Raw genomic sequence first — 25,831 nt, forward strand, 5'->3', positions numbered from 1 at the left:
TGTCCAGCTATCAATAGTGTACCATAGTCCGCTACTGTACTGTGTTAAGCTATTAATAGGCTACCATAGTCCGCTAATGTGTCCAGCTATCAATAGTGTACCATAGTCCGCTACTGTACTGTGTTAAGCTATTAATAGGCTACCATAGTCCGCTACTGTGTCCAGCTATCAATAGTGTACCATAGTCCGCTACTGTACTGTGTTAAGCTATTAATAGGCTACCATAGTCCGCTACTGTGTCCAGCTATCAATAGTGTACCATAGTCTGCTACTGTGTCCAGCTATCAATAGTGTACCATAGTCCGCTACTGTGTCTAGCTATCAATAGTGTACCATAGTCCGCTACTGTGTCTAGCTATCAATAGTGTACCATAGTCCGCTACTGTGTCCAGCTATCAATAGTGTACCATAGTCCGCTACTGTACTGTGTTAAGCTATTAATAGGCTACCATAGTCCGCTAATGTGTCCAGCTATCAATAGTGTACCATAGTCCGCTACTGTACTGTGTTAAGCTATTAATAGGCTACCATAGTCCGCTACTGTGTCCAGCTATCAATAGTGTACCATAGTCCGCTACTGTACTGTGTTAAGCTATTAATAGGCTACCATAGTCCGCTAATGTGTCCAGCTATCAATAGTGTACCATAGTCCGCTACTGTACTGTGTTAAGCTATTAATAGGCTACCATAGTCCGCTACTGTGTCCAGCTATCAATAGTGTACCATAGTCCGCTACTGTACTGTGTTAAGCTATTAATAGGCTACCATAGTCCGCTACTGTGTCCAGCTATCAATAGTGTACCATAGTCCGCTACTGTGTCCAGCTATCAATAGTGTACCATAGTCCGCTACTGTACTGTGTTAAGCTATTAATAGGCTACCATAGTCCGCTAATGTGTCCAGCTATCAATAGTGTACCATAGTCCGCTACTGTACTGTGTTAAGCTATTAATAGGCTACCATAGTCCGCTACTGTGTCCAGCTATCAATAGTGTACCATAGTCCGCTACTGTACTGTGTTAAGCTATTAATAGGCTACCATAGTCCGCTAATGTGTCCAGCTATCAATAGTGTACCATAGTCCGCTACTGTACTGTGTTAAGCTATTAATAGGCTACCATAGTCTGCTACTGTGTCCAGTTTCCCTGCATGACCAGTAATCTGAAAGTTCAAGTCACAACAGACTAAGACATACTTGGTACAAAAATAGTCTGGCTATCGCTAGCCGTGTTTTGTTAATATGGCACATATAATGACTGGATATAGTTAACCCCCCTGCTGCCAGTTGTTCTGTCACATCCGTCTTATCTCTGTCAGCTGTTGTCTTCACTTATCTTTAGAGGTCGAAGGTCACTATCCTCAAGATTCAAAAAGTCTGTAACTGCTGATGCATCAGTTATTTCATCCTAAAATTTAAAGATCATCCTTGAATTTAAAAGGTCAATGCAAAGTCCATCTTTAACATGTTTAAATTTAAAAAATCAATTGCAAAGTTCATCTTTAAATTTAAAAGGTCAATGCAAAGTCCATCTTTAAATTTAAAAGGTCAATTGCAAAGTTCATCTTTAAATTTAAAAGGTCAGTTGCAAAGTCCATCTTTAAATTTAAAAGGTCAATTGCAAAGTTCATCTTTAAATTTAAAAGGTCAATTGCAAAGTTCATCTTTAAATTTAAAAGGTCAATTGCAAAGTCCATCTTTAAATTTAAAAGGTCAATTGCAAAGTTCATCTTAAATTTAAAGGTCAATTGCACAGTCCATCTTTAAATTTAAAAGGTCAATTGCAAAGTTCATCTTTAAATTTAAAAGGTCAATTGCAAAGTCCATCTTTAAATTTAAAAGGTCAATTGCAAAGTTCATCTTTGAATTTAAAGGTCAATTGCAAAGTCCATCTTTAAATTTAAAAGGTCAATTGCAAAGTCCATCTTTAAATTTAAAAGGTCAATTGCAAAGTTCATCTTTAAATTTAAAGGTCAATTGCACAGTCCATCTTTAAATTTAAAAGGTCAATTGCAAAGTTCATCTTTAAATTTAAAAGGTCAATTGCAAAGTCCATCTTTAAATTTAAAAGGTCAATTGCAAATCTCATCTTTAAATTTAAAAGGTCAATTGCAAAGTCCATCTTTGAATTTAAATGGTCAGTTGCAAAGTTCATCTTTTAAAATTCAAAAGGTTAATTTTAAAGCTCACCCTAAAATTTAAAAGGTCAATTGCAAAGTTTGTCTTTAAAATTAAAAGGTCAATTGCAAAGTTCATCTTTAAATTTAAAAGGTCAATTGCAAAGTTCATCTTTGAATTTAAATGGTCAGTTGCAAAGTTCATCTTAAATTTCAAAAGGTAAATTTTAAAGTTCACCCTAAGTTTTTAAAGGTCAATTGCAAAGTTTATCTTTAAATTTAAAAGGTCAATTGCAAAGTCCATCTTTGAATTTAAATGGTCAGTTGCAAAGTTCATCTTTTAAAATTCAAAAGGTTAATTTTAAAGCTCACCCTAAAATTTAAAAGGTCAATTGCAAAGTTTGTCTTTAAAATTAAAAGGTCAATTGCAAAGTTCATCTTTAAATTTAAAAGGTCAATTGCAAAGTTCATCTTTGAATTTAAATGGTCAGTTGCAAAGTTCATCTTAAATTTCAAAAGGTAAATTTTAAAGTTCACCCTAAGTTTTTAAAGGTCAATTGCAAAGTTTATCTTTAAATTTAAAAGGTCAATTGCAAAGTCCATCTTTGAATTTAAATGGTCAGTTGCAAAGTTCATCTTTTAAAATTCAAAAGGTTAATTTTAAAGCTCACCCTAAAATTAAAAAGGTCAATTGCAAAGTTTGTCTTTAAAATTAAAAGGTCAATTGCAAAGTTCATCTTTAAATTTAAAAGGTCAATTGCAAAGTTCATCTTTGAATTTAAATGGTCAGTTGCAAAGTTCATCTTAAATTTCAAAAGGTAAATTTTAAAGTTCACCCTAAATTTTGAAAGGTCAATTGCAAAGTTTATCTTTAAATTTTAAAAGATTAATTATTAATTCACCCTAAAATTGAAAAAGTCAATTGCAAAGTTTATCTTAAAATTTTAAAGCTTAATTTTAAAATTCATCCTTAAATTTAAAAGGTCAGTTGCAAAGTTCATTTCTAAATTTAAAAGGTTTTTTCAAAGTTCATCCTATAATTCTAAAGATCAATTTTAAAGTTCAACCTTAAATTTAAACATGTTAGAGGGTCAATTTCAATTCATCCTTACATTTAATACACTTCTAAATACTGTAAAATTGATTCTTAATATGGGATGGTTTCTTTGGATTTCAGGGTACATATATTTTATATAAAAGTGTCAAACATATTACACAGTCTACCACACAGCCCTCTATCTATCGCTATTCTGGAGCGGTCTCTGATCTTGTATTAAATGTCAATTAAGCCAGTATTATCTAAATACTTGTCACTTTCAATTAGATATATGATTGTTTTCAATTATTATCTGTAAAAAGTTAAACTCTGTACCAAATGGTATGGTGTGTGTAATATGACTCCCAACAATGTAAACACTACAGGTCTTGTTGAAGATGAAGATTTCAATATGTGAAAAATTTAGAGAGATGGTAGAAAAGTAAGTAGTTTCAAGATTTTAAATTTTATGCAAATGTCAAAAAAAAATAATTATATAATTAATTATAAAAGTTTTGAAAAAGGCATGAATATATTACCAATAACATTTTATTGCATCTCAAACTTTATTTCATTTATAAAGTGACTGAATAATTTGATAATAATTATAGATCGTTTCTGTTATAAATTTAAAACTTCAAATTTAATAGACTGTGTGTTTGAACTGCATAACATATATTCTTGTTTTCAATATTTCTGATTAGAATTGACAATATTTCTATTGTTTTAGAACTGATAGTCTTGGGTAGATTATGTTTGAAACTATTCCGTTACTCCGGGAATTATCAACAAAGCTTTATTCTGAGAACAATTCTACTTGGATATCTCTACAAGACATTCTCAAATTCCTTCGGCAACACCATAGTATTACAGACAATATCAAAGAAATTAAGAGATTTAATATTTTAAAAGAATTTACAGGACACAAGTTTGGCGTCTTGGAAAATGAAAATCAACCGTATATATTTATCAATGTTACATCTTTCCTGCGATACATCTTTAACCACTGTGACCAGCTTCAGATATGTAGTGAGATTGTGCTTCAAATACAGAGTAAGCTTACTCAAAAACGTGATGAATTCTGTTTTCAAAATACACAAGACTTGTACAAAGTTATTGCTTCCAAAAACTTTACTTATTCAAAATTACAGGATGTTGTTTACAATGAAATATCAATAGATGAAGATAAAATATCTTCACTTCATAAACAATATAAATCTGATTTTACTAAAGATGAGTGGGTTAAAATTTGTCTCTTTGAAATCCATTTTTTACTGGAGTTTGAAGCAGCTGAAGATGCAGAGTTTGAGGAACAACTCGCATCAAAATACATCTTTCTTCAGAACATAGATGCTGTCAAAGAGATATCAAAATCTATAAATCGGACATCAAAAAGAACTATAAAATCGAGACAAAAGAGACAGAACACTGCATCTGAAAATGATGAAATTCACCTATATTCTGAAAAGGTTCACATTGTCAAGAAGGTAGAGTTTGAGCTTACAAATTTATTTGAAAATGAGATCGAGAAAGTTGTTGTGTCAAATTGTATCAACAAATGTAAACACGAGTTCTCCTGTCATGTCTTTGCTGAGTTGAAAAATGAGCACTGTTTGAATAATGAAGAACTGATTCAGACTATTCAGCTGCACTTAAACCGAAAGCATGAACTTAAATGTGGTTTAATTATTTTATTACAACCTGACACATTTGCCTCTTTCCTAGCAGATAATGGCAAAATAGCTCGCTTTAAATTCTTAGAAGAGTTCCAACAAACAGGTCTTCCAGAGAGCATCATATTTGCTTACAGACTACCAGATCTGACAACAACACCAGATATTGATATTCCTGAAACTATTCCACAATGTGAAGAATGTCACAGAAGTGACAATAAAACATCAGCTCCATTGCATTGGAAAAATTTCAACTTGTTACAAGAATGGTCACTTGATGTACCATTGTCGGTACAAATATTACTTGAATCTTTTGTCAACCAGAAAAGCTTAGACAGGTCATCTGAATTAGACAATTTTGTAAAGACCAAACTTTTGAAACTTTATAGTATATATGATACACTCTTGAATCTTACTAATAGAAATTACTGTGGAGTTTTACAAGATCTAAATACGCAGGAACTTGCCATGAATTACCAATCAGTTAGTACAGTGTTCAGCATTTCATCAAATAGTGGTGCTACTCTTAGTCTCAATTCTGCAGAAAAGAAATTAAAACAGAAAGCTGCGGATGACATATGCAACTACAATACCTATATCCGGAGATACCCCATGAAATACCAAACATTAGCAGGAATGAGAAACAATCTGGTATCTTTACAGGAGTGTTTAATAGTTGTAATGATGGACAACTTAGTACGGCTGAAGTATCATTCAGACCCCAATCCTGGTGAAAATAGATCAATGCAGCTATGCACACTGCCTATAACTATAAAAGGTGTACCTATTAATTCACTTGAGGTAGAAGAAACATGGCATGATCAGAATATATGTGACCAATCTAATTATTGTCCATGCAAACTTGACCAAATACTAACAAAAGAAGATTTTAACCAAAGAATTCTGTCACTGCTACCAGAGGAAGAAAGCTGTTTTACACGGTTTAGAAATATGATGACCTGGACATTATTTGATATTTGGAAACAGATTGCTGAAGGTTAGTATACATTTCAAAATATCTTGTAGATTTGCAATTTCAATCCAACTTTAAGGTATGGTGGGGAAAAAAAGTAAAAACACAAAAATACTGAACTCCGAGGAAAATTCAAAAAGGAAAATCAAAAGGCAAAATCAAAAGTCCAAACACATCAAACGAATCGATAACAACTGTCATATTCTGAAGTGTTCTTGAAAAACATCCACTAATGCTAAAAAAAAAACCAAATGACAAAAAATAACAAGATTCTATCAATGAAAGGCAATAGATTTCATCTCAAAGCAGTACACACTAGCTTCTCATCACTGGCATGAAGATGGCACCATAACACATGGATCACTTGGTATATATTCTGTAATTAAGGCCAACATAGCCAATGGTATCAATGAATCAAACAGTACAAATCTCTGTAAGCATGTTATTATGGGTCCCCTGTAGCAGAGGTGGCATTTATATTTACCCTGTCCGTCCATTCATAATTGGTTGCCGTTCTTTAACTTCAGTTTGTCTCAACCAACTAATTTGAAACATATACATAATGTTCATTACCACACAACTAGTAAACAGTACCAGTAAACCATTTGAAAAAAATCAGCTTTCATTTTAACTCTCAATTTTAGATGACGATGAATTTCTAAGGCTTGGTGGTTTGGAAAGAAACATTTGTGAAAGTGATACATTAGAGAGATCTTTTGCGGCATTGGACATTCAACCAGAGGAAATGGGGGATATTGAGGTAATTTCATTCAACATAAAAAAAAATGTGAGCTATTTTTTTTTAAAGAAATTTATTTGGGCAACAATATTTTATAGTTTTTAAATGTATACACATAACAATTATTTTTTACCAGATTGAAGAGAGAAAAAAATCCTTTTTTTTAATGCAACATAATTGCTTTTGTTTTAAGATTATACAAAACATTTATTGGTTGCTTTTTCTTAGGAAGATTAAAAAAGATGCTTTGAAAGGGTAAAATGGTAGTTAATTACAAACACTCATAAGACAACAGTTGTTTCAAGCGAGATACATGTAAAGCAGTCAACATTTTGTTTTAGATTGATGACGAATTAGTGCAAGAAACAGATTCTGAAGGTAGTGACTGTTCATCATCTGAAAATGACGAAGACAAAACAATTGATTATGAAGTATGTTTAAGTGAAGATGAGAATAGAGAAGAAGCATCAACAGCAGAAGAGATAGATATTGAAGAAGAAATCTATTTGCAAAACATTTTTGAAGATGTTGAGATCAAAACTACATCTGACACAGAATTAGACAATTTGGACTCTTATTTTAAACCTTTGGATCAATCCATTGATGCAAATACACAAGAGTCTGTTGAGTCAGAAAATGAAGATGAAAATGTACAAAGTACAGATGAAGTGGTAACAAGCCAAGGTTTAACAATTAACCATGACCTAGTTGCAGGGAGATTTGGATTTAGGCAACATCAATCACCTCCGATGTTGACGAGACACCCACCCCCTGCCACAGGTAGAGATGACGACATACAGAAACTTAGTGAGGTACTTGATAACATAATGACGAAGGTTAACTCCAATGATGCTGCACAAGGTGGTTTGAAAATACTATTTGCTCCGGACAACAAAATAGGCAGTAATTTGCTAAAACTCTTGTCTTCATCCAAAAAATATCAAAATTTTCTTCCTGAATTTCCAATACTACATTTGCGTAAATCAAAGATAACAAACTTTTGTACTGCATACAGGAATGCAGGTATCATAGAAATACTAAAATATATGAGGGATGAGGAATTCAATGACTGGAAAAAACTCATATCAGCCGAGCACATCAACATGGCATCCAAATACATAAGGCGTTTATCCATTGCTCTGAAGGTTGCTTTTGTGTCTAAATTTTTGCAAACCTTACAAGTTGAAGAACAAAATGCCATGAAAGATGATTTGAAGAATGAGAATGCAAACTGTATGAAATGGAATGATAAATTTGAGAATTTTTTAAAATACGGAAAGTCGCGAAATGCCACATTTATGCTACACACTGAAATGTTGAATCATAGTGAAGAAATAAGTGCACTGTCATTTGCTGAACGACTTGGTGGTTCAGAGGGATATTCACTAATGTTAGCAGCAGTTAAGATGTCCTTACCTTTTGCATTTCTAAATGGTTCTACGTCATATGCAGCCTATGCTGTTAATCTATTACACGAACATTACAAATCTGGAAAATTTTATCAAAATGTGAAGGCTGCTTTGTTCACAACAACACATCAAAAAAGTCCATACAATTTTGGTTTGGACACCCAGAGAGAACTAGACCACAAAGATGTTCTAAAGAGTTTTAGATCTGGAGCAACCATGTCATCTGTTGTGCCAAGAATGGCTTTAATAGACTCTTTAAATGAAGCTCATGATGCAAGCAGTAGTACAAAAAGTTTTAATGAGACTAAGGATGAAATAAGTAGTGATCATAAGCGGAACAATTTACTTGGCCTTTCATTAAACTAAACTGACATTAACTATATCCTTAGGATTGCACGTTTGATTCTCCGACAAAATGCCTTATCAACAGACGAGGACATTAAAGTTGTAAATGTTTATTCAATGCCAACAAATATTTTGCCAGAGACAATGCTTGATTCAGCAACATATGAAGCAGGAAAGTACTTGATAACTAAATATATTGCATCCTTTGAATTGTTTGGATACAAGAAGTGTGACATCCCAGATGTTGTGACAATTGAAGGTCCGAAGGAACTTTTGAAAAAACTGAAGGTTACGAAAGGTGTCACTATCAGAAGGACAGGTACAAAGCAAGAATCACTGATCAAAAGTGAAAGAGATGTCAAAGAAAGTAAACGCAAAAAGACAGTTACACGACAACATAAAATAGTAGATAGTTTAAGTTCAGAAATGAATGCCTGCCAGGCATTTATGAATTCTGATTGCTCAAAACCGAAAGTTCAGAAGTCGACTGGAATTCAAAAGGCCTTACTTGAAGAAATAAAAAACAGCTTATCTATAATTAACAATACATCCAGTGAATATAATGCTGACCTAAAAGATTTTCTACTACTTGGACAAACTGCTGTACCAAGTTCATTGTTTTCAGCAGCAACTCATGCAACCGTTGAGTTTGCTGGTGTTAAGTTTAAGACACGCTCTGTAGATGGGAAACTTTACTTAGAATATGTTGAAAAATCCATTATCAACAAGATTTTGAACATCGCTCCTTCACTCCAACGTTTAGTAGTGTGTGAGGAAAAATATACCTTTACTCCAGATGACTTTAAGGCTGCAACAAGATCCCAAAGGCAGAAGACACAAACCTATCCAATTTCACATTTGAAAACGAAAGAAGAAATTCTGAATGCAACAAAATTTGACAAAACAACAATTATAACAACAACTGAGGGAAAACGTTTAATAAGTACATATTTGGCAAGTTATGCAGAAGACCTGAAGTTTCAGAGAAATATAGTCGTTGATTTTGATAGTGAGCTCCATTTGTCACAGTGTAACTGTATTTCAGAAGAATGCCAATGCGAAATATATACAAACCCCATTCAGTATAACTTTAGTCTTTTGGGAGAATCATCAATTCATACATTAGAGGATATAAAACAGTGCAAAGGGGAAGCAGAGATGGCGCAGGTAGATTGGCTCCTCCAATACCTTCCTGATTTAAAACCTGGCAAGTCTTGTATAAGTTTTTTATCATCTGGCGACATTGATGCAATCACAATTCACATGTTTACACTGTCATATATGTGGCCCCGATCAAATGATGGAAAATATCTTCATCCTGTGTATATTGTTTTACAAAAACCTGGGTCTGTAATGGATGTATACAATATAACAGAAATCCTACAAATTCTTGAACAGGCCTGGAATGACCCTTATATTGGAATCAAAATGTCAATTTTTTTGTCACTTGGTGGAAATGACTTTCTCCCAAAATTTTATGGGATATCGCATTCAACTATCTTACAGACTATAATGAAAAACCAAAATTTGCGAGAAAACTTAGTCAAAGTACAGCACAACAACAATAAAATTGAAGTAGAATTTGACTCTAATTTGTATGTAGAATTAATGAAGATTCTGTATTGTCCCAAGGCCTATAACTACTCTGAGCTATCATTTGAGGAAGTAAGGCAACTTACTATTAAAGTTCCAACTATTAAAGACACTAACCAGAATAGGAATCCAAAATTGTGGCTACCAGCATCCTCTGTGTTAAGAAAGTTGTCTTTAAATGTCATCTGCTATATTAAATATTTATTGACCGCAGGAACTGCTGATACTAGACTTCCTAATTTTTTATCGGACGGTTGTCTTACAAAATCAGTTTCTGGTGAAATTGAATTCGAATTAGGAGAAGAAGCTCATGTTGAAGATATAAGTAGTATGATATTAGTTCCATCAAATGTTTTGTTGGAGAAAAATAAACAAAAAAGAAAGAAAACAACTTCCAAACGGAAGCAAAATGAAACACCACAGAAAGGAAGACGCAAGAAACTTCAAAACAGGACATCAACTCCCAAAAAGAATTGAGACATTTAACTCTGCACATTTTACTTTATTTGTACTTTTTGACAAACTTGTTCTTTGTATTTTTTTCGTTGATATATTTATATAAATACATGTACTGAAATATTAATCTTCGGATTTCTACACTTAGATTGAAATAACGGGAGGTTCTCATAGTTAGTCAAGAAAAAAGAGATAGTATCTTATGCTCCCCTGCTAAGCACAAAGCATTTACCATTTCCTGCAAAAACTGGTCAATATTCATTCTAATATGACTAATTAGAATGTTACAATTGCATTTGTCTTGATTTTTTCAAAAGAAGGGGGATTCTGCTATAGCCTTACTATACTTTTTTTAAAGAAATTACAGGTAATTATGAATCTCTATGGATATCTAAATCATTAGTACAATTTAAATGTAATTTTATTTTCCAGCCCCCCCCCCCCTTCTATTTTTGTTTTACTGTAGTTTAAAATGTATGACAAGAACCAAGTGTGTGTGATGAGTAGTAAATAAATGAAGCAATGAACTTTGAAATGAAATGTTATACACAAATGTGAAAATATGCATGTTCAATTATAAAATATATTTTAATTTCAATCTTTGCATATTCATTATAAACACAACTAGGATTAACAGTTATTTTTGTTGTTTTCTTCTATCTTAGATATAGTGGGACATGAAATTATTTAATTTTCATGAACTATATTAAGTGTATTATAATACATCTGAAATTCTGTTTAATGTTTTAAAAACAATATCATCAAGTTGTGTGTACATAATCACAAAGGATGCAGAAGTTATCGCTGACACCTGTGTAATGTTAATTTTACTGATAACATTAAAATTGTGATAAATGTCATTACTAAATGAATGGTGACAGCCACTTAAGTTTTATGTTGTTTTTATCTCAACAGTAGTTGTATGAAAATTTTCAATTTGAGGGCTGTGTGTAGCACTGTACAGGAACACATTCTGCTGAGGCTGTTTTTATGGACCGAGTTAAATATTTTACAGAAACAAATTCTACAAACACATTTGTGTAAACAAGTTGTACTATCTATGTTAAGGTTCCACTTGGGGTGAACATTAAATTTTCAAAAAATCTGGAGGCCTGCTAGACGACTTATTTTTTTTTATAATTGGTATGGACGAATACTGTTACATGTAATGCAGGGCAAGTGCATGTTGTTTTGTCACATACATATGTTTTAATGGCATATTTGTCAAATTTCTGTATTGTACCTTCAATATTCGTTCACTTAGATACATGAAATTGACTGAAACTCGAAAATCAATACATTTTATGAAAAATCAATACATTTTATGAAAAATCAACATGAGCTTGCCCTGCATTATATATAACAGTATTCGTCCATACCAATTATAAAAAAAATTAGTCGTCTAGCAGGCCTCCAGATTTTTTTGAAAATTTAGTGTTCACCCCAAGAACCGGTTTGGCCACAACATAACAATTTCAAGTTTATTTACAATTTACAATGTGTGTTTATGTTAAGTATGTTTAAATGAACATATATATGTTCTCATAGTTTTTGACTTTATTCATTATCATGATTATAGGTTGAAACATACAGGCAAAGTTTAGATGTTTATGAAGTGTCCTATATTTTGACTTTAGTGGAACCTTAAGTAATCATTTGACTGACATGCAGTCAATGCTATATTTAAATGTAAACAGGAAGCTATAAGCTAATGGAATGCCCACTTTCAGTAATTGGTCTTTATAACAGAAATCTGTGAGCTAATGATTCGCCCACTTTCAGTAATTGGTAAACAGAAAGCTGTGAGCTAATGGAACGCCCACTTTTAGTATTTGGTAAACAGGAAGATGAGAAGCCATTAATTTGAAAAAGCATTTTCACATGAAGTTCTGACTAGCAGTTCCTGATAAAATGAAACGAAATACAATAGGACTGATGAACAAACAGTAGTAAGACAGTACATGTATACTCTCCCCGTTCTTAGCAGGGGTAAAAAAATTCACAGTTTCAAGTGTTCTTAAATTAATCGAAGGTGAGACATAAAAATTTCTATGTGAGAAGGGGAAGAAAAACTGAATATCAATGGTTTACTTTTATAAATTGTGACTTGTATGGAGAGTTGTCTCGTTGGCACTCACACCACATCTTCCTATATCTATTTAGACTTACAGATTGTTCTGATTTGAAGTCATATCCTTCATCATTTGGTTCTAGTTTTGTTGTAAAGAATCGACCTCCATCTCCTCGACATCTCTGCATTGCATGTTTATGTCTCGACTCGTGCAAATATTTCTGTAAAACACAACATTGAAGGAAAATAGGGCAAAAAATGTAGATATGAGAATAATTGGTAAAATATATATATATATAAAGAGAAAAATTACATAAAAATACTAAAACAAGTGAAACTGCGAGCTACTGCTCACTGATGATACCCCCGCCGCAAGTGGATAATATTAATAGTGTAAAAATATGCAAGTGTTTGGTAAACAGGAAGTTGTCGAGTGATGAATCTGAAAACGCATCACACGGTATAGCTGAATTATATAAATCCTGAAACAAAATTTCAGAAATCCTTGTATTGTAGTTCCTGAGAAAAATGTGACGAAAATTTTCAACTTGGCTGTCATGTGTAAAATCAAACAAGTGTTAGGTAAACAGGAAGTTGTCAAGTGATCAATCTAAAAAAAAGGCATCACACGGTATAGCTGACTTAGATAAACCCTGAAACCAAATTTGAGAAATCCTTGTATTGTAGTTCCTGAGAAAAATGCGACTAAAAATATTCATGGGACGGACTGACTGACGGAAGGACAGTCAGAGGTAAAACAGTATACCCCCCCCCTTTTTTAAAGCGGGGGTATAATGAAGAACATCCATCCAGACCATCAGTTACCATGGGAATAATTTGAATTGTTGATTTTTCAAAGCTTTCTATAGAAAGTTGTGTAATATATGAACATGTTTACTCAAGTGTGTTCTGTCATTTCTTTTCTATATAAGTAAGGGGAGACATTCACAAAACTAACTTATTAATTATAACTAATGCCCAGTCTCTCTTTTCGTATTTTGTCAACAACCTCTAATTTATTATAGCCTGTCTATGTCAGAATCCTAGGATATTTTTATATTAGGAAGGGGAGACAATTCACTAACATTATATAAATAACACATAGCTGAGAGGGTGATAGAGCAGATTGGTACCCCGAGAAAACATTGTCAACCGCGGCGAAGCCAAGGTTGACAATGCTTTTTCAAGGGGTACCAATCTGCTCTATCACCCTCTCAGCTATGTGTTATTTAATTTATTATACTGAACGTCCTACCATTTTTGTCTTTTACAGATTAATTTTATTTCAAAAGGATTTTCTATGACGTCACGTACATAACAACGTTACGAGTATTAGAAATAAACAACAAGATGGTTTTTTTTATTTTATTTTGACAGTTAAATAATAAAATTTTATCCAGAACGTAAAACTTAAGCATTGTATTCATCTACTTGATGTAAATTCAATCCATTGTCCTTTAAATTGTCGATTTTTGACTGGTTTAGACGAGAGGGTAACATTCAAAAAAATTGTCACCCTCTCAGCTATGTGATAGAGTAAAATGACACCCTCGTATTAGCCAATCAAAATATGGCATTTTAACGTGAAGTATAATAACATTAATTACCCGTCTCTCCTTTGGTATTTTGTGTGGAGCCTCTTGTTTAGCCCTAGCCTGTTTACTTGTCAGTGATCTGTGATATTTGTATATTAGGAAGGGGAGACAATTCACTAACATAATTAATTCCCAGTCTCTCCTTTGGTATTTTGCCTTGAGCCTCTAGTTTAGCCCTAGCCTGTCTACTTGTCAGTGATCTGTGATATTTGTATATTAGGAAGGGGAGACAATTCACTAACATAATTAATTCCCAGTCTCTCCTTTGGTATTTTGCCTTGAGCCTCTAGTTTAGCCCTAGCCTGTCTACTTGTCAGTGTCCTGTGATATTTGTATATTAGAACTCACTAACATAATTAATTCCCAGTCCCCCCTTTGATATTTTTCCTGGAGCCTCTAGTTTAGCCCTAGCCTGTCTACATGTCAGAATCCTAGGACACTTTTATATTAGGAAGGGGAGACAACTCACTAACATAATTAATTCCCAGTCCCCTCTTTGATATTTTTCCTGGAGCCTCTAGTTTAGCCCTAGCCTATCTACTTGTCAGTGTCCTGTGATATTTGTATATTAGTAAAGGGAGACAACTCATTATCATAACTAATTACCCTTCTCTCCTTTGGTATTTTGCCTTGAGCCTCTAGTTTAGCCCTAGCCTGTCTACTTGTCAGTGTCCTGTGATATTTGTATATTAGTAAAGGGAGACAACTCATTATCATAACTAATTACCCTTCTCTCCTTTGGTATTTTGCCTTGAGCCTCTAGTTTAGCCCTAGCCTGTCTACTTGTCAGTGTCCTGTGATATTTGTATACTAGTAAAGGGAGACAACTCATTATCATAACTAATTACCCTTCTCTCCTTTGGTATTTTGCCTTGAGCCTCTAGTTTAGCCCTAGCCTGTCTACTTGTCAGTGTCCTGTGATATTTGTATATTAGTAAAGGGAGACAACTCATTATCATAACTAATTACCCTTCTCTCCTTTGGTATTTTGCCTTGAGCCTCTAGTTTAGCCCTAGCCTGTCTACTTGTCAGAATCCTGTGATATTTGTATATTAGAACTCACTAACATAATTAATTCCCAGTCCCCCCTTTGATATTTTTCCTGGAGCCTCTAGTTTAGCCCTAGCCTGTCTACTTGTCAGAATCCTGTGATATTTGTATATTAGAACTCACTAACATAATTAATTCCCAGTCCCCCCTTTGATATTTTTCCTGGAGCCTCTAGTTTAGCCCTTGCCTGTCTACTTGTCAGAATCCTGTGATATTTGTATATTAGAACTCACTAACATAATTAATTCCCAGTCCCCCCTTTGATATTTTTCCTGGAGCCTCTAGTTTAGCCCTTGCCTGTCTACATGTCAGTGTCCTGTGATATTTGTATATTAGAACTCACTAACATAATTAATTCCCAGTCCCCCCTTTGATATTTTTCCTGGAGCCTCTAGTTTAGCCCTTGCCTGTCTACATGTCAGAATCCTAGGACACTTTTATATTAGGAAGGGGAGACAATTCACTAACATAATTAATTCCCATTCTCTCCTTTAATATTTTCCTGTGAGCCTCTAGTTGAGCCAAACCTGTCTACTTGTCAGTGTTCTGTGATATTTGTATATTAGTAAAGGGAGACAACTCATTATCATAACTAATTACCCGTCTCTCCTTTGGAATTTTGCCTTGAGCCTCTAGTTTAGCTCTAGCCTGTCTACGTTTCAGTATCCGGTGATATTGCTTGGCATTGACATAAAGAGGTTCCTCTTCATTGTTGTCACTTATTGGCATTCTCTGTAAATTGGCTCCATTTAAAACCTGCAATTAAATCCAACTTTCAAAGCAGGGGTTTAAACGAATGTAACTTCAATTTACTCATAGTTATATAGTTTAACCAAATTTGTCAGATCAAGAAGGTTGTGTCTTATTATGAGAGTTTTCTGTATTTTGAACACCAAGATTGGAGACAGGCCTTTCATGGGATTTTTCTGTTTTTTTACCACGAAGATTGGTTTTATGGTAATTTTCTGTATTTTTAACACGAAGATTGGTTTACTTAAGGTAATTTTCTATATTTTAAACAAGGAGATTGGTCTCTCATGGTATTTTTCTGTATTTCTAACACAAAGATTGGTTTACTTAAGGTAATTTTCTATATTTTAAACAAGGAGATTGGTCTCTCATGGTATTTTTCTGTATTTTCACCACATAGATTGGTTTACTTGTGGTATTTTCTGTATTTTTAACAAGGAGATTGGTCTCTCATGGTATTTTTCTGTATTTCTAACACAAAGATTGGCTTACTTAAGGTAATTTTCTATATTTTAAACAAGGAGATTGGTCTCTCATGGTATTTTTCTGTATTTCTAACACAAAGATTGGCTTACTTAAGGTAATTTTCTATATTTTAAACAAGGAGATTGGTCTCTCGTGGTATTTTTCTGTATTTCTAACACAAAGATTGGTTTACTTAAGGTAATTTTCTATATTTTAAACAAGGAGATTGGTCTTTCATGGTATTTTTCTGTATTTTTACCACAAAGATGTGTTTTATTTTTCTGTAATTTTAATAAGGGATTGGTTTCTTATGTTATTAGTAAATTTGGTATCTAGTTTTATGATAAATGAACCATATCCAGTTTCTTGTTGTTAACAAAAGTTAATTTAATGAATTTAGTGAATTAAATATTTAATAAAAATTTCTATTTCAAGCACCTTTTCTGAAATATTAAATTCCTTACCATAATTTGTTGTCCACCATTAGAAGACATCTGAAAACCTGCTGGCAACTGTCCAAGTTGTATGACCTGAGCTGTTCCCATGGTGTTTGATGTTCCAGTAGGCTGTGTCAAAGATGGTGAAATAAGGTTACCTCCCTGTGTTAACATCCCACTTTGAATTACCTGACCTGACTGAAATACAGATGGCGCCACACCTGTCTGTACAAGCTGTGGCATGGTTCCATTCTGTATAATCTGTGGCATGGTTGACGAGGATGAACTGACTGGAATTACTTGCCCATTTGCCTGAAAGATTTGTGACAGAGTAGATGAAGATGAGCAAACAGGCATAACTTGCCCATTTGCCTGAAGGATCTGCGGCATGGTGGAAGAAGATGAGCAAACAGGCATAACTTGCCCATTTGCCTGAAGGATCTGCGGCATGGTGGAAGAAGATGAGCAAACAGGCATAACTTGCCCATTTGCCTGAAGAATCTGTGGCATGGTGGAAGAAGATGAGCTGACAGGAATAACTTGCCCATTTGCCTGTAAGATCTGAGGAGTGACAGGTGATGAACTGGCAGTCATGACTTGCCCGTTGGGTTGTATGATCGGTATCTGCGATAGGTTTACTTGTGACTGTCCTGGTGTCTGGTTTACTATTTGTGGATAAGTAATCTGGTTACCTGAGGATAGAAACTGTGATAGAGTTGACTGCAATGTTTGTTGCTGGTTAAACTGTGAGGTTGTCAGCGGTGAGCCATTATTTTGGTTGATTTCATTGGCTGATTCTTCTGTGGTTACTGGTGTAGCATCTGTAATGTTAGATAATAAAATAGTATTGATATAAGTGGAGTGGCATAAAGTCTGGCACTAACATTGATGTGGAGTGGCATTAAGTCTGGCACTAACATTGATGTGGAGTGGCATTAAGTCTGGCACTAACATTGATGTGGAGTGGCATTAATTCTGGCACTAACATTGATGTGGAGTGGCATAAAGTCTGGCACTAACATTGATGTGGAGTGGCATTAATTCTGGCACTAACATTGATGTGGAGTGGCATACAGTCTGGCACTAACATTGATGTGGAGTGGCATTAATTCTGGCACTAACATTGATGTGGAGTGGCATAAAGTCTGGCACTAACATTGATATGGAGTGGCATTAAGTCTGGCACTAACATTGATGTGGAGTGGCATAAAGTCTGGCATTAACATTGATGTGGAGTGGCATAAAGTCTGGCACTAACATTGATGTGGAGTGGCATAAAGTCTGGCACTAACATTGATATGGAGTGGCATAAAGTCTGGCACTAACATTGATGTTGAAGTAGGTTTGATCAGACTTTTCCAGGTCTTTTAAAAGTCTATTTGGAAAGCAAGAAATCTCTCTATTGACCCTTTGATTCAGTTAATAGTTGTATTTTGTTCAGTGAACAAAGCCTCTTTAACATGAAGAACAGCTATAAACGAAGTTCCATTGCTTTTAATTTCCACATTTTTTTGTATTATTTAGTGTTATTTTGCATGTTTTGATTCATTTAAAATTCAATCTTAAAGATACTGAGCAAATTAAGAGTGAGGTTTAACTGAAACCCTTATTAATACCTTGTTCGTCTTGTGACGTGTCCTCTTGTTTTATTTGTAAATCTGGTTGCTGATATATCACAGCTTGTCCATCTTGGTTCTGTACTACTTGGCTTTGACCTTGAAACTGGCTCAAGAACTGACCTTGGTTAAAGTTGGAGAATGGGACATATTGACCAGATGTCTGGTTTTGACCTTGTAAGAAAATCTACAAACATAAAAAAAAACTGTTATCTCAATAATTCTACAGAAATCTATTTTTTGTTTCCATTTCTTGTTTGAAACATAAACTTACCCAACATATTTGTATCATAATATACATTTCATTGCTATAAAATACAATGTTCAAAAGAATTAATTCTTTGTTCATTTAAATTGTGTATGTAAAGATTCACATTACAATAGAGTTATCCCTCTTGGTACTGATTTTGTTTCTAAAATTGATTCAAATCTAACTGGTTTTATCATCAATTGAAGGGAACAATCTGAAATCTCCTTACAATAATGGTTACAAATTAACTTTGAATTTGTTTGAATTCACCAAATAATCTAAATTCATAGGAGTAGATCATTGCTGCATGTTGAGTCTTTCATTGTCATTTCCAACTACCTACAAGGGACAGACAACTCTTGCCAATTCAAATTCAATCTAAGTTTTGTAAGAATATAAATCATTGTTTTAACAGTTTCTTTTATTCAAATCTTATAATGAAAGAAACACAGTGGCATGCTTACGTCAAAATTATTCATAAATTTCCCCGACTATTACCAAATCTTGCTGTACAAATGACATATTTAACTCAGAGCTGAAGTGAAATTTGTTCTAAACCTCTCTGCGTCAAAAACTTTTTCATCTACTAGTCTGGACCCTCAATATTAAGAATTGTCCCTATATGACTATATAATATTTTGAAAATTTTCACTAGTCCAAATCAATATTTATTAGTCTGGGGCATCAGACTAGTCGCTAACCGTGCAGACTGCTTCCTTGATGAACCTCTTCAAACTCCCTGATGCTCTCTAGACTTCATGCCTATCATGTATATTTCATAATTACCTGTTGAGGTATTTGTGTAGGTTGACCTTGAATCTGAATTGGTTGACCTTGAATCAGCTGACCATTAGGCAACATCTGTAAGAATTGTTGACCTTGGAAAAGGCCATTTTGTCCTAACTGTATCACCTGAATAAATATATGTAAATACATGTATCATGCAAATATAATTAAAATCAATTATCAAGAGGTATAAGACACAGAATTATAAGATGAAAAGTTCTAATTTTAAAATACATTTTTTTTCCACTTCCATCATCTCTTTAACAATACCACAAACATGTAATAATAACCTCAATTGAGCATGTTGAGGCAGTAACAGTCAATTCAGTCCAGTAGTACAATAAGTCTGCCAGACCTTTTTCCTACATGTTGTAGGTAATCAAGTCTGTGACTATTATTTTACTAGGAATGCAAGTCCCTTGATAAACTTCCCCCTATGAAATTTACTAACCCCCTATGGTCTCACCATGTGACAGCGTTAAACCAATCACAACGTGATAATTTACCTGTGGAGTGATAACCCAATCTTAACATGACTTGCATGCTATAGCTGGTTAAATATGTCTGGTACTAAGGAAAACGTTTACATATGATTATCCAAACATGTAATCTCAATTTATTTTTTATGAAACTGAAGGCCAAGGGAAGTACACGTACATGATACATGTACCATAATTACTATATATGAATAACAATAAACATAAATAACATGTAAAATCTACCTGAGGTTGTCCTTGCTGAAGCTGACCTTGAACTTGAAATTGTCCTTGATGAATGGGAAACTGTCCTTGCTGTATTTGGAATTGACCTTGTTGGATTGGAATTTGACCTTGTTGGAATGGTAAATTACCCTGCTGCATTGGAATTTGATTTTGCTGTAGTGACATTTGACCTTGAAGTAATTGTAGAGGCATTCCTTGCATAACAACTGGTTGTTGAACTTGTGTATCTGTTGCCATAGTAACTTGAGGAAGCTGCTGATATGGTTCTATGTTTGTCATGGTTGATGGTTTAAATGATTAATGGCACCATTTTATCAAAATTTGGTCCAAAGTAACTTCATTGCTGGGCTGGGCCCACATTATGATCTTTTCCTTAAATTAAGAATAGCATATTTAATAACAGAACATATACATGTACAAACAAGAATGTGTCCATAGTACACAGATGCCCCACTTGCACTATCGTTTTCTGGACATAAATTCGTTGAAATGAACAGACGCACAGACCAGAAAACATAATGCCCCTCTGCTACCGTAGGTTGGGCATAAATCAAAGTAATTATCACTCATGGAAAGATTAGAACAGTAGTTTGAATTATTTCATATTAAGGTATGGTGGGGGGAAAATGAACATTTATAAAGCATTATTGCATTTACAGCAAGTCTTTAGAAGGAAACTTGATTTTCCAGTATGAGGATAAAATGAGCTCAAATTAAATAATATGGGTCTCTAAATTTGCACAATTTCATTTAAACTGCAGTTTATATCTAATCGAAATTATGTTGACGGTTCTGAACATGTTTAAATAAAACAAAAAAATGCAAAAATTCTTCTAGTAAATGCTACCAACTATCCTTGTAAGACATAAATTTAGACCAACAGCTAAAAGCTTTAAAGTGTCAACAAAAATAATCTTGTTTAAGGGCATTTTGTAAGTTGAAACAGAGGTTATATGGCATTGAAGATTAAAAGTTTTAGAGTGCCTTTTGATCAAATGTTAAAGTATTTTTCAACACATGGCATTTTCAATTTTATTTTTCAACGTAAACCAATTAAAAAACTTATTTTATTGAAATGTGGATTCTTTCTTGATTGCAAAAATATATATTTACTTCTAATAAAAATTCAAATGACTAAAATAGACAAAATGATGGATGGGAAATAAACTAATAAACAATGGTTTGTTATAATTAAAAGTTTTAAAATTTTAAAACTGTTTCAAGCAAATTCATGATAAACAAAAATTTGTCCATAGTACACAGATGCCCCACTTGCACTATCAATTTCTGTGTTCAGTGGACCGTGAAAATTGGGGTCAGAACTTTAATTTGGAATTAAAATTAGAAAAATCATATCATAGGGAACATGTGTACTAAGTTTCAAGTTGATGTAACTCTAACTTCATCAAAAACTACCTTGACCAAAAACTTTAACCTGAACTTTGCACTATCATTTTCTATGTTCAGAGGACCATGAAATTGGGGTCAAAACTATAATTTGGCATTAAAATTAGAAAGATCATATCATGGGGAACATGTGTACTAAGTTTCAAGTTGATTGGACTTCAACTTCTTCAAAAACTACCTTGACCAAAAACTTTAACCTGAAGCGAACGGACGCACAGATGGACGAACGAACGGACGAACGAACGAACGGAGGCACAGACCAGAAAACATAATGCCCCTCTACTATTGTAAGTGGGGCATAAAAAAAGTGAACTAATCTAAATTATTAATTAATTACGGATGATTATTGGAGATTTATCAGTAAATTATAGGCCATACTTGAATACCCTTTATATCTTCATATTTATATTCATATTTCATTTTTTTAAGATCTTGTTAATCCATTAATCATTTATCTTTCAGATATACATGTAATTTACAGAATCACTTTATGTAATGTAGATCAAAAGTAATTGGCAATAAATAAATCTATCATCCTTATAAATATCAAACATCTAATATACACATTTGTGTATTTGTTTATGAGGTCAAATACTTGTGTATTAAGAATTAGATGCATATAGGAGTGGTCTGTATAATTATGTAAGACTGAGGTTGAAAGGTAATGTGGTCAATTTGATTAGCAGTTAAGGAGGTGGGGCATTGTAATTATAGGTCCACCTTGTCTCTGATTGTTTAGTGATAATGACAGTTGTCAATCATACTAGTTGAATCAATACTCACTTACCTAATCAAAATGTTTTTAAAAAAGTCTGCACATCAACACACTTTAATGACATACATTCTTGAATGATCTGCTCTAATAATATATCCATTTTTTTCAGTTTATATGTGTATTATGTGCACATACATGAGAACCATAGGGAACTATATTTTAGTGTGAATACATTTAGTAACAGTAGCTAACCTGTCCTGTTGTTAGGGAGGGTGGTGCCTAAGTAAAGATTTAGAACAAGTTCTAATCTTTCCAAAAATGGATGGGAGAATCAAATGGTCAAGGTTCTTTTCTCAACATTCACATATTTACAACTTGATGTTACTTGTCATGATTACACTATATATACCAAATATATACATGTTAGGAAAGATAAAATGTACAAGCATTCTGAGAGATTTCCATGGCAATTCATGTCCATAATCAACTATTGGGTCAAGGTTCATTGTACTGGAACAAAATGCTAAAATTTATAACTTGTCATTGTGTAAATCTTATAACAAATATCAAGTCATTATCTTTATGTATGAGGTGGAAAAGTGAGGAAAACTGATTTGTTTGAGTTCATTTTCTATACCATATAACTCTATACAAAATCATCAGTCCGGAACACAATTTGAATATTTTCTGTTCTTGTTATAATAAGGTTGTACGGTTTCTCAAAATCCAGAAAAAAATGTGTTTGTGTATGTGTTCACCTTGTTGGATTCTTCTAATTAACATTTGTCTACATACAAAATCATCAGTCCGGAACACTATTTGAATATTTTCTGTTCTTGTTATAAGACGTGTACGGTTTCTCAAAATCCAGAAAAAATGTGTGTGTGTGTGTGTGTTCACCTTGTTGGATTCTTCTATTAATTAACATTTTGTCTATACAAAATCATCAGTCTGGAACACAATTTGAATATTTCTATTCGTGTTACATGAAGACATGTACAGTTTCTTCAAATCCAGAAAAAAATGTGTGTGTGTGTGTGTTCACCTTATTGGTTTCTTCTAATTAACACACAGTCACCTCTACTGGAAGTTCACCATTTTCTTTAAATTTGATATAAAATATCAAGACATGTTATGTTTCTGGTAATTTTGTTTCATTCTGTTTTTTCTGAATTTGTAGCATTTTTAGTAGTAGAGAAATTTAGACTTCAGACAGGAGTCAGGAATATAATTATAAAAATTGTGATCTTTAAAAATTCATTTTTTTGAATAAGTTTAAACAAGTGTCAGTCAGTTAAGTGGAACCACATATATATTTTTGTTTGGCCTAATAAATGTTTCATAAATGTTGCTATCCAATGACTTTCTCATTCATGCATGTCATGTTTTGAAAATCATAATAGGAATCATATGTGTGTACAATCAATCTGTGAATTTTTAAGGAGCTACGCATACATGTAGTTTAGACAAAATATCCTGTATGCACTGTTTTTTGTAAAATTTTATGAAATACGACTTAAAAGTCCACATTTGTAAAATCTTGCTGGGTTGATACATGTATCTATAGCATTTGATTTTACAAAAATTAAATGAGTAACATCTTCTGGAAACTTTACTGAGAATATAAGTATAATATTCAAAATTTGGAAACTTTCTCCAAAATTGAAATTCCTACAGGAATGTCAAACAAAGGGGAGTAACTCTGATTTACTCTAACTACTAGGTAAAATATCAAGAGGTATGATTGCCAATGAGACAACTATCCCCAATAAATCAAAGGATGCATGATTTAGCAGCTGTAGGTCACCGTAACAGCCTTCAATTATGAGATTTTCCAAACAAATAAAGTTCAAATATAAAATTTAAATATATTGAAACTGCACTTAAAAAAATGATAATAAAAATATTTTATAAAATTAGAAGCTTTTAAATTTTTAGATAGAAATTATCTGAATTTTAAAAAGTCTCATTACAAATTGTCAATGAAAACCAAAGCAACACTTTGTTTTCATCTACAAAATCAAAAGATTTGACCCTAAGGGAAAACGCAGACCAAGCAGTTTGTGTGCCTTCCTGGGGCCCTAAAATTCTATTTTAAGTAGTTGAGAGTAAATAAAATGTGAAACATTTTAAGAAATTTACTCAGTTATGAAAACAAGTTACATTATAATTTTAAAATAATGCAGTAATGCATTAATTGGCTTTATGAAAATAAAGATACATGTAATTTAATAGAATATATACATGTATAGTTTAAAAGTAGACAACTAACTGTTTGAAATGTATTACTTTCTACTTTGAAGTTTGTTGATTGTACAAAAAAAGAAAATGTTCACTTAGATAAATAAATCAGAAATAAATTCTCATTTTCCCTTTTGAAGATAAATTATTGAGAAATTGTGAAAAATATACATACATATAATAATAAAAAAAAAACATCTTTAGATTGATAAAATGGAGGTTATTGATTTGTATTCAGTTCTCTTTTAAAAGTGTATTATCATTGTGATTACATGAGGGTTTGGATGGGGTTAAATGATTAATGAATAATGCCCTTAAAAGATGAAGATTAGAGAATAACAGGAATACAAAATGAAGTTTAGAGATAAATGGCATTAATTTTTTGAAGATTAGAGAAAAAAGGGGTTAGTTTTTTTGAAGATTAGAGAAAAAAGGGGTGAAAATTAAATGTTTACAGAATAACAGACCCCCTAATCCAGAAAAAAGGTAATAAATATGAAAATTGCTCTTGTGAAAAAAATAAAGGAGAAAATTTTAATTCTTAATTAAATAGTTACAAATTCTAAATAAATTTCATGGAAGAAATTTTTGACTGAATCCCAATCTTGTGACCTAATTGAATATATGTACATGTAATTATTTACATGAATGAACATTTTCATACTGGTAAACTAAAATTATCATGACAATTATATTAAACATTGATAAACCTACATACATGCATGTAACCATTATTACACATACAAGATATTCAAATTTTGTTAAGGTAATATTTTATCTGTAAAAGTGATTTAAATTATTAATACACATAAAAAATTAGGCCATCGAATCTGGGCAAATTATGTTAAATTTCATGAATGTAAATAATTTTCATTTTCATGAAAATGTGCATTAGCCTTTATAGCCCTTCTAGTATTTATAAAATTGCCTTTATTCAATTTGTATTTTTTTTCTCTAAAATAGAAATGGCCTTTAAATCTAAAGTGTAAATTTATGAATATTTTTTTTGGAACAAAGCCCATTGTGAAAAGGTGTTAGTGTTAAGGGGATTAGTACTTAATACAATTTACTACAAACAGGTACTAATACACGAAGTCCTATTAGGTTTTATCGTAAGTAGGACTTACTCAAGACCAATTGGTACGCTTTATTTTGATGATTGGCTACAAAAATCAACTTACTATATATGCAACGAATCATGTCTCTAATCCTGGCTAGTGTTAGGACGCCATTGGTTCCGTTAGCAATTCTAGATCATCAACAATTTCTACCATATTTTTTATTCAAAAATGGGTTTCTGTTTCGATACTGGAGACATAAAAATCTTTATATCCCTTATTGTCAATTAATTTACTACCTTTATTTCAAATGGGATAATTTCAGGTTT

General features: G+C 32.8%; 1 protein-coding gene across 1 annotated transcript; it reads right to left on the reverse strand.

The window, feature by feature from the left end:
* Positions 1 to 1,104: 1,104 nt before the first annotated feature.
* LOC134699441 (nuclear transcription factor Y subunit alpha-like) lies at positions 1,105 to 25,795 on the reverse strand. The gene is made up of 8 exons (XM_063561038.1): positions 25,626 to 25,795; positions 20,082 to 20,453; positions 19,360 to 19,485; positions 18,324 to 18,510; positions 16,735 to 17,528; positions 15,656 to 15,811; positions 12,509 to 12,631; positions 1,105 to 1,406 (listed from the first exon to the last, which is right to left on the reverse strand). Exons 2-8 carry the CDS (start codon positions 20,358 to 20,360, stop codon positions 1,314 to 1,316), a joined length of 1,758 nt encoding a protein of 585 aa, XP_063417108.1. The 5' UTR covers positions 20,361 to 20,453; positions 25,626 to 25,795; the 3' UTR covers positions 1,105 to 1,313.
* Between the last annotated feature and the right edge of the window lie 36 nt (positions 25,796 to 25,831).

This window comes from Mytilus trossulus, unplaced genomic scaffold (genome assembly GCF_036588685.1).
Source record: "Mytilus trossulus isolate FHL-02 unplaced genomic scaffold, PNRI_Mtr1.1.1.hap1 h1tg000070l__unscaffolded, whole genome shotgun sequence".
In the NCBI taxonomy this organism is placed as follows: Eukaryota; Metazoa; Mollusca; class Bivalvia; order Mytilida; family Mytilidae; genus Mytilus; species Mytilus trossulus.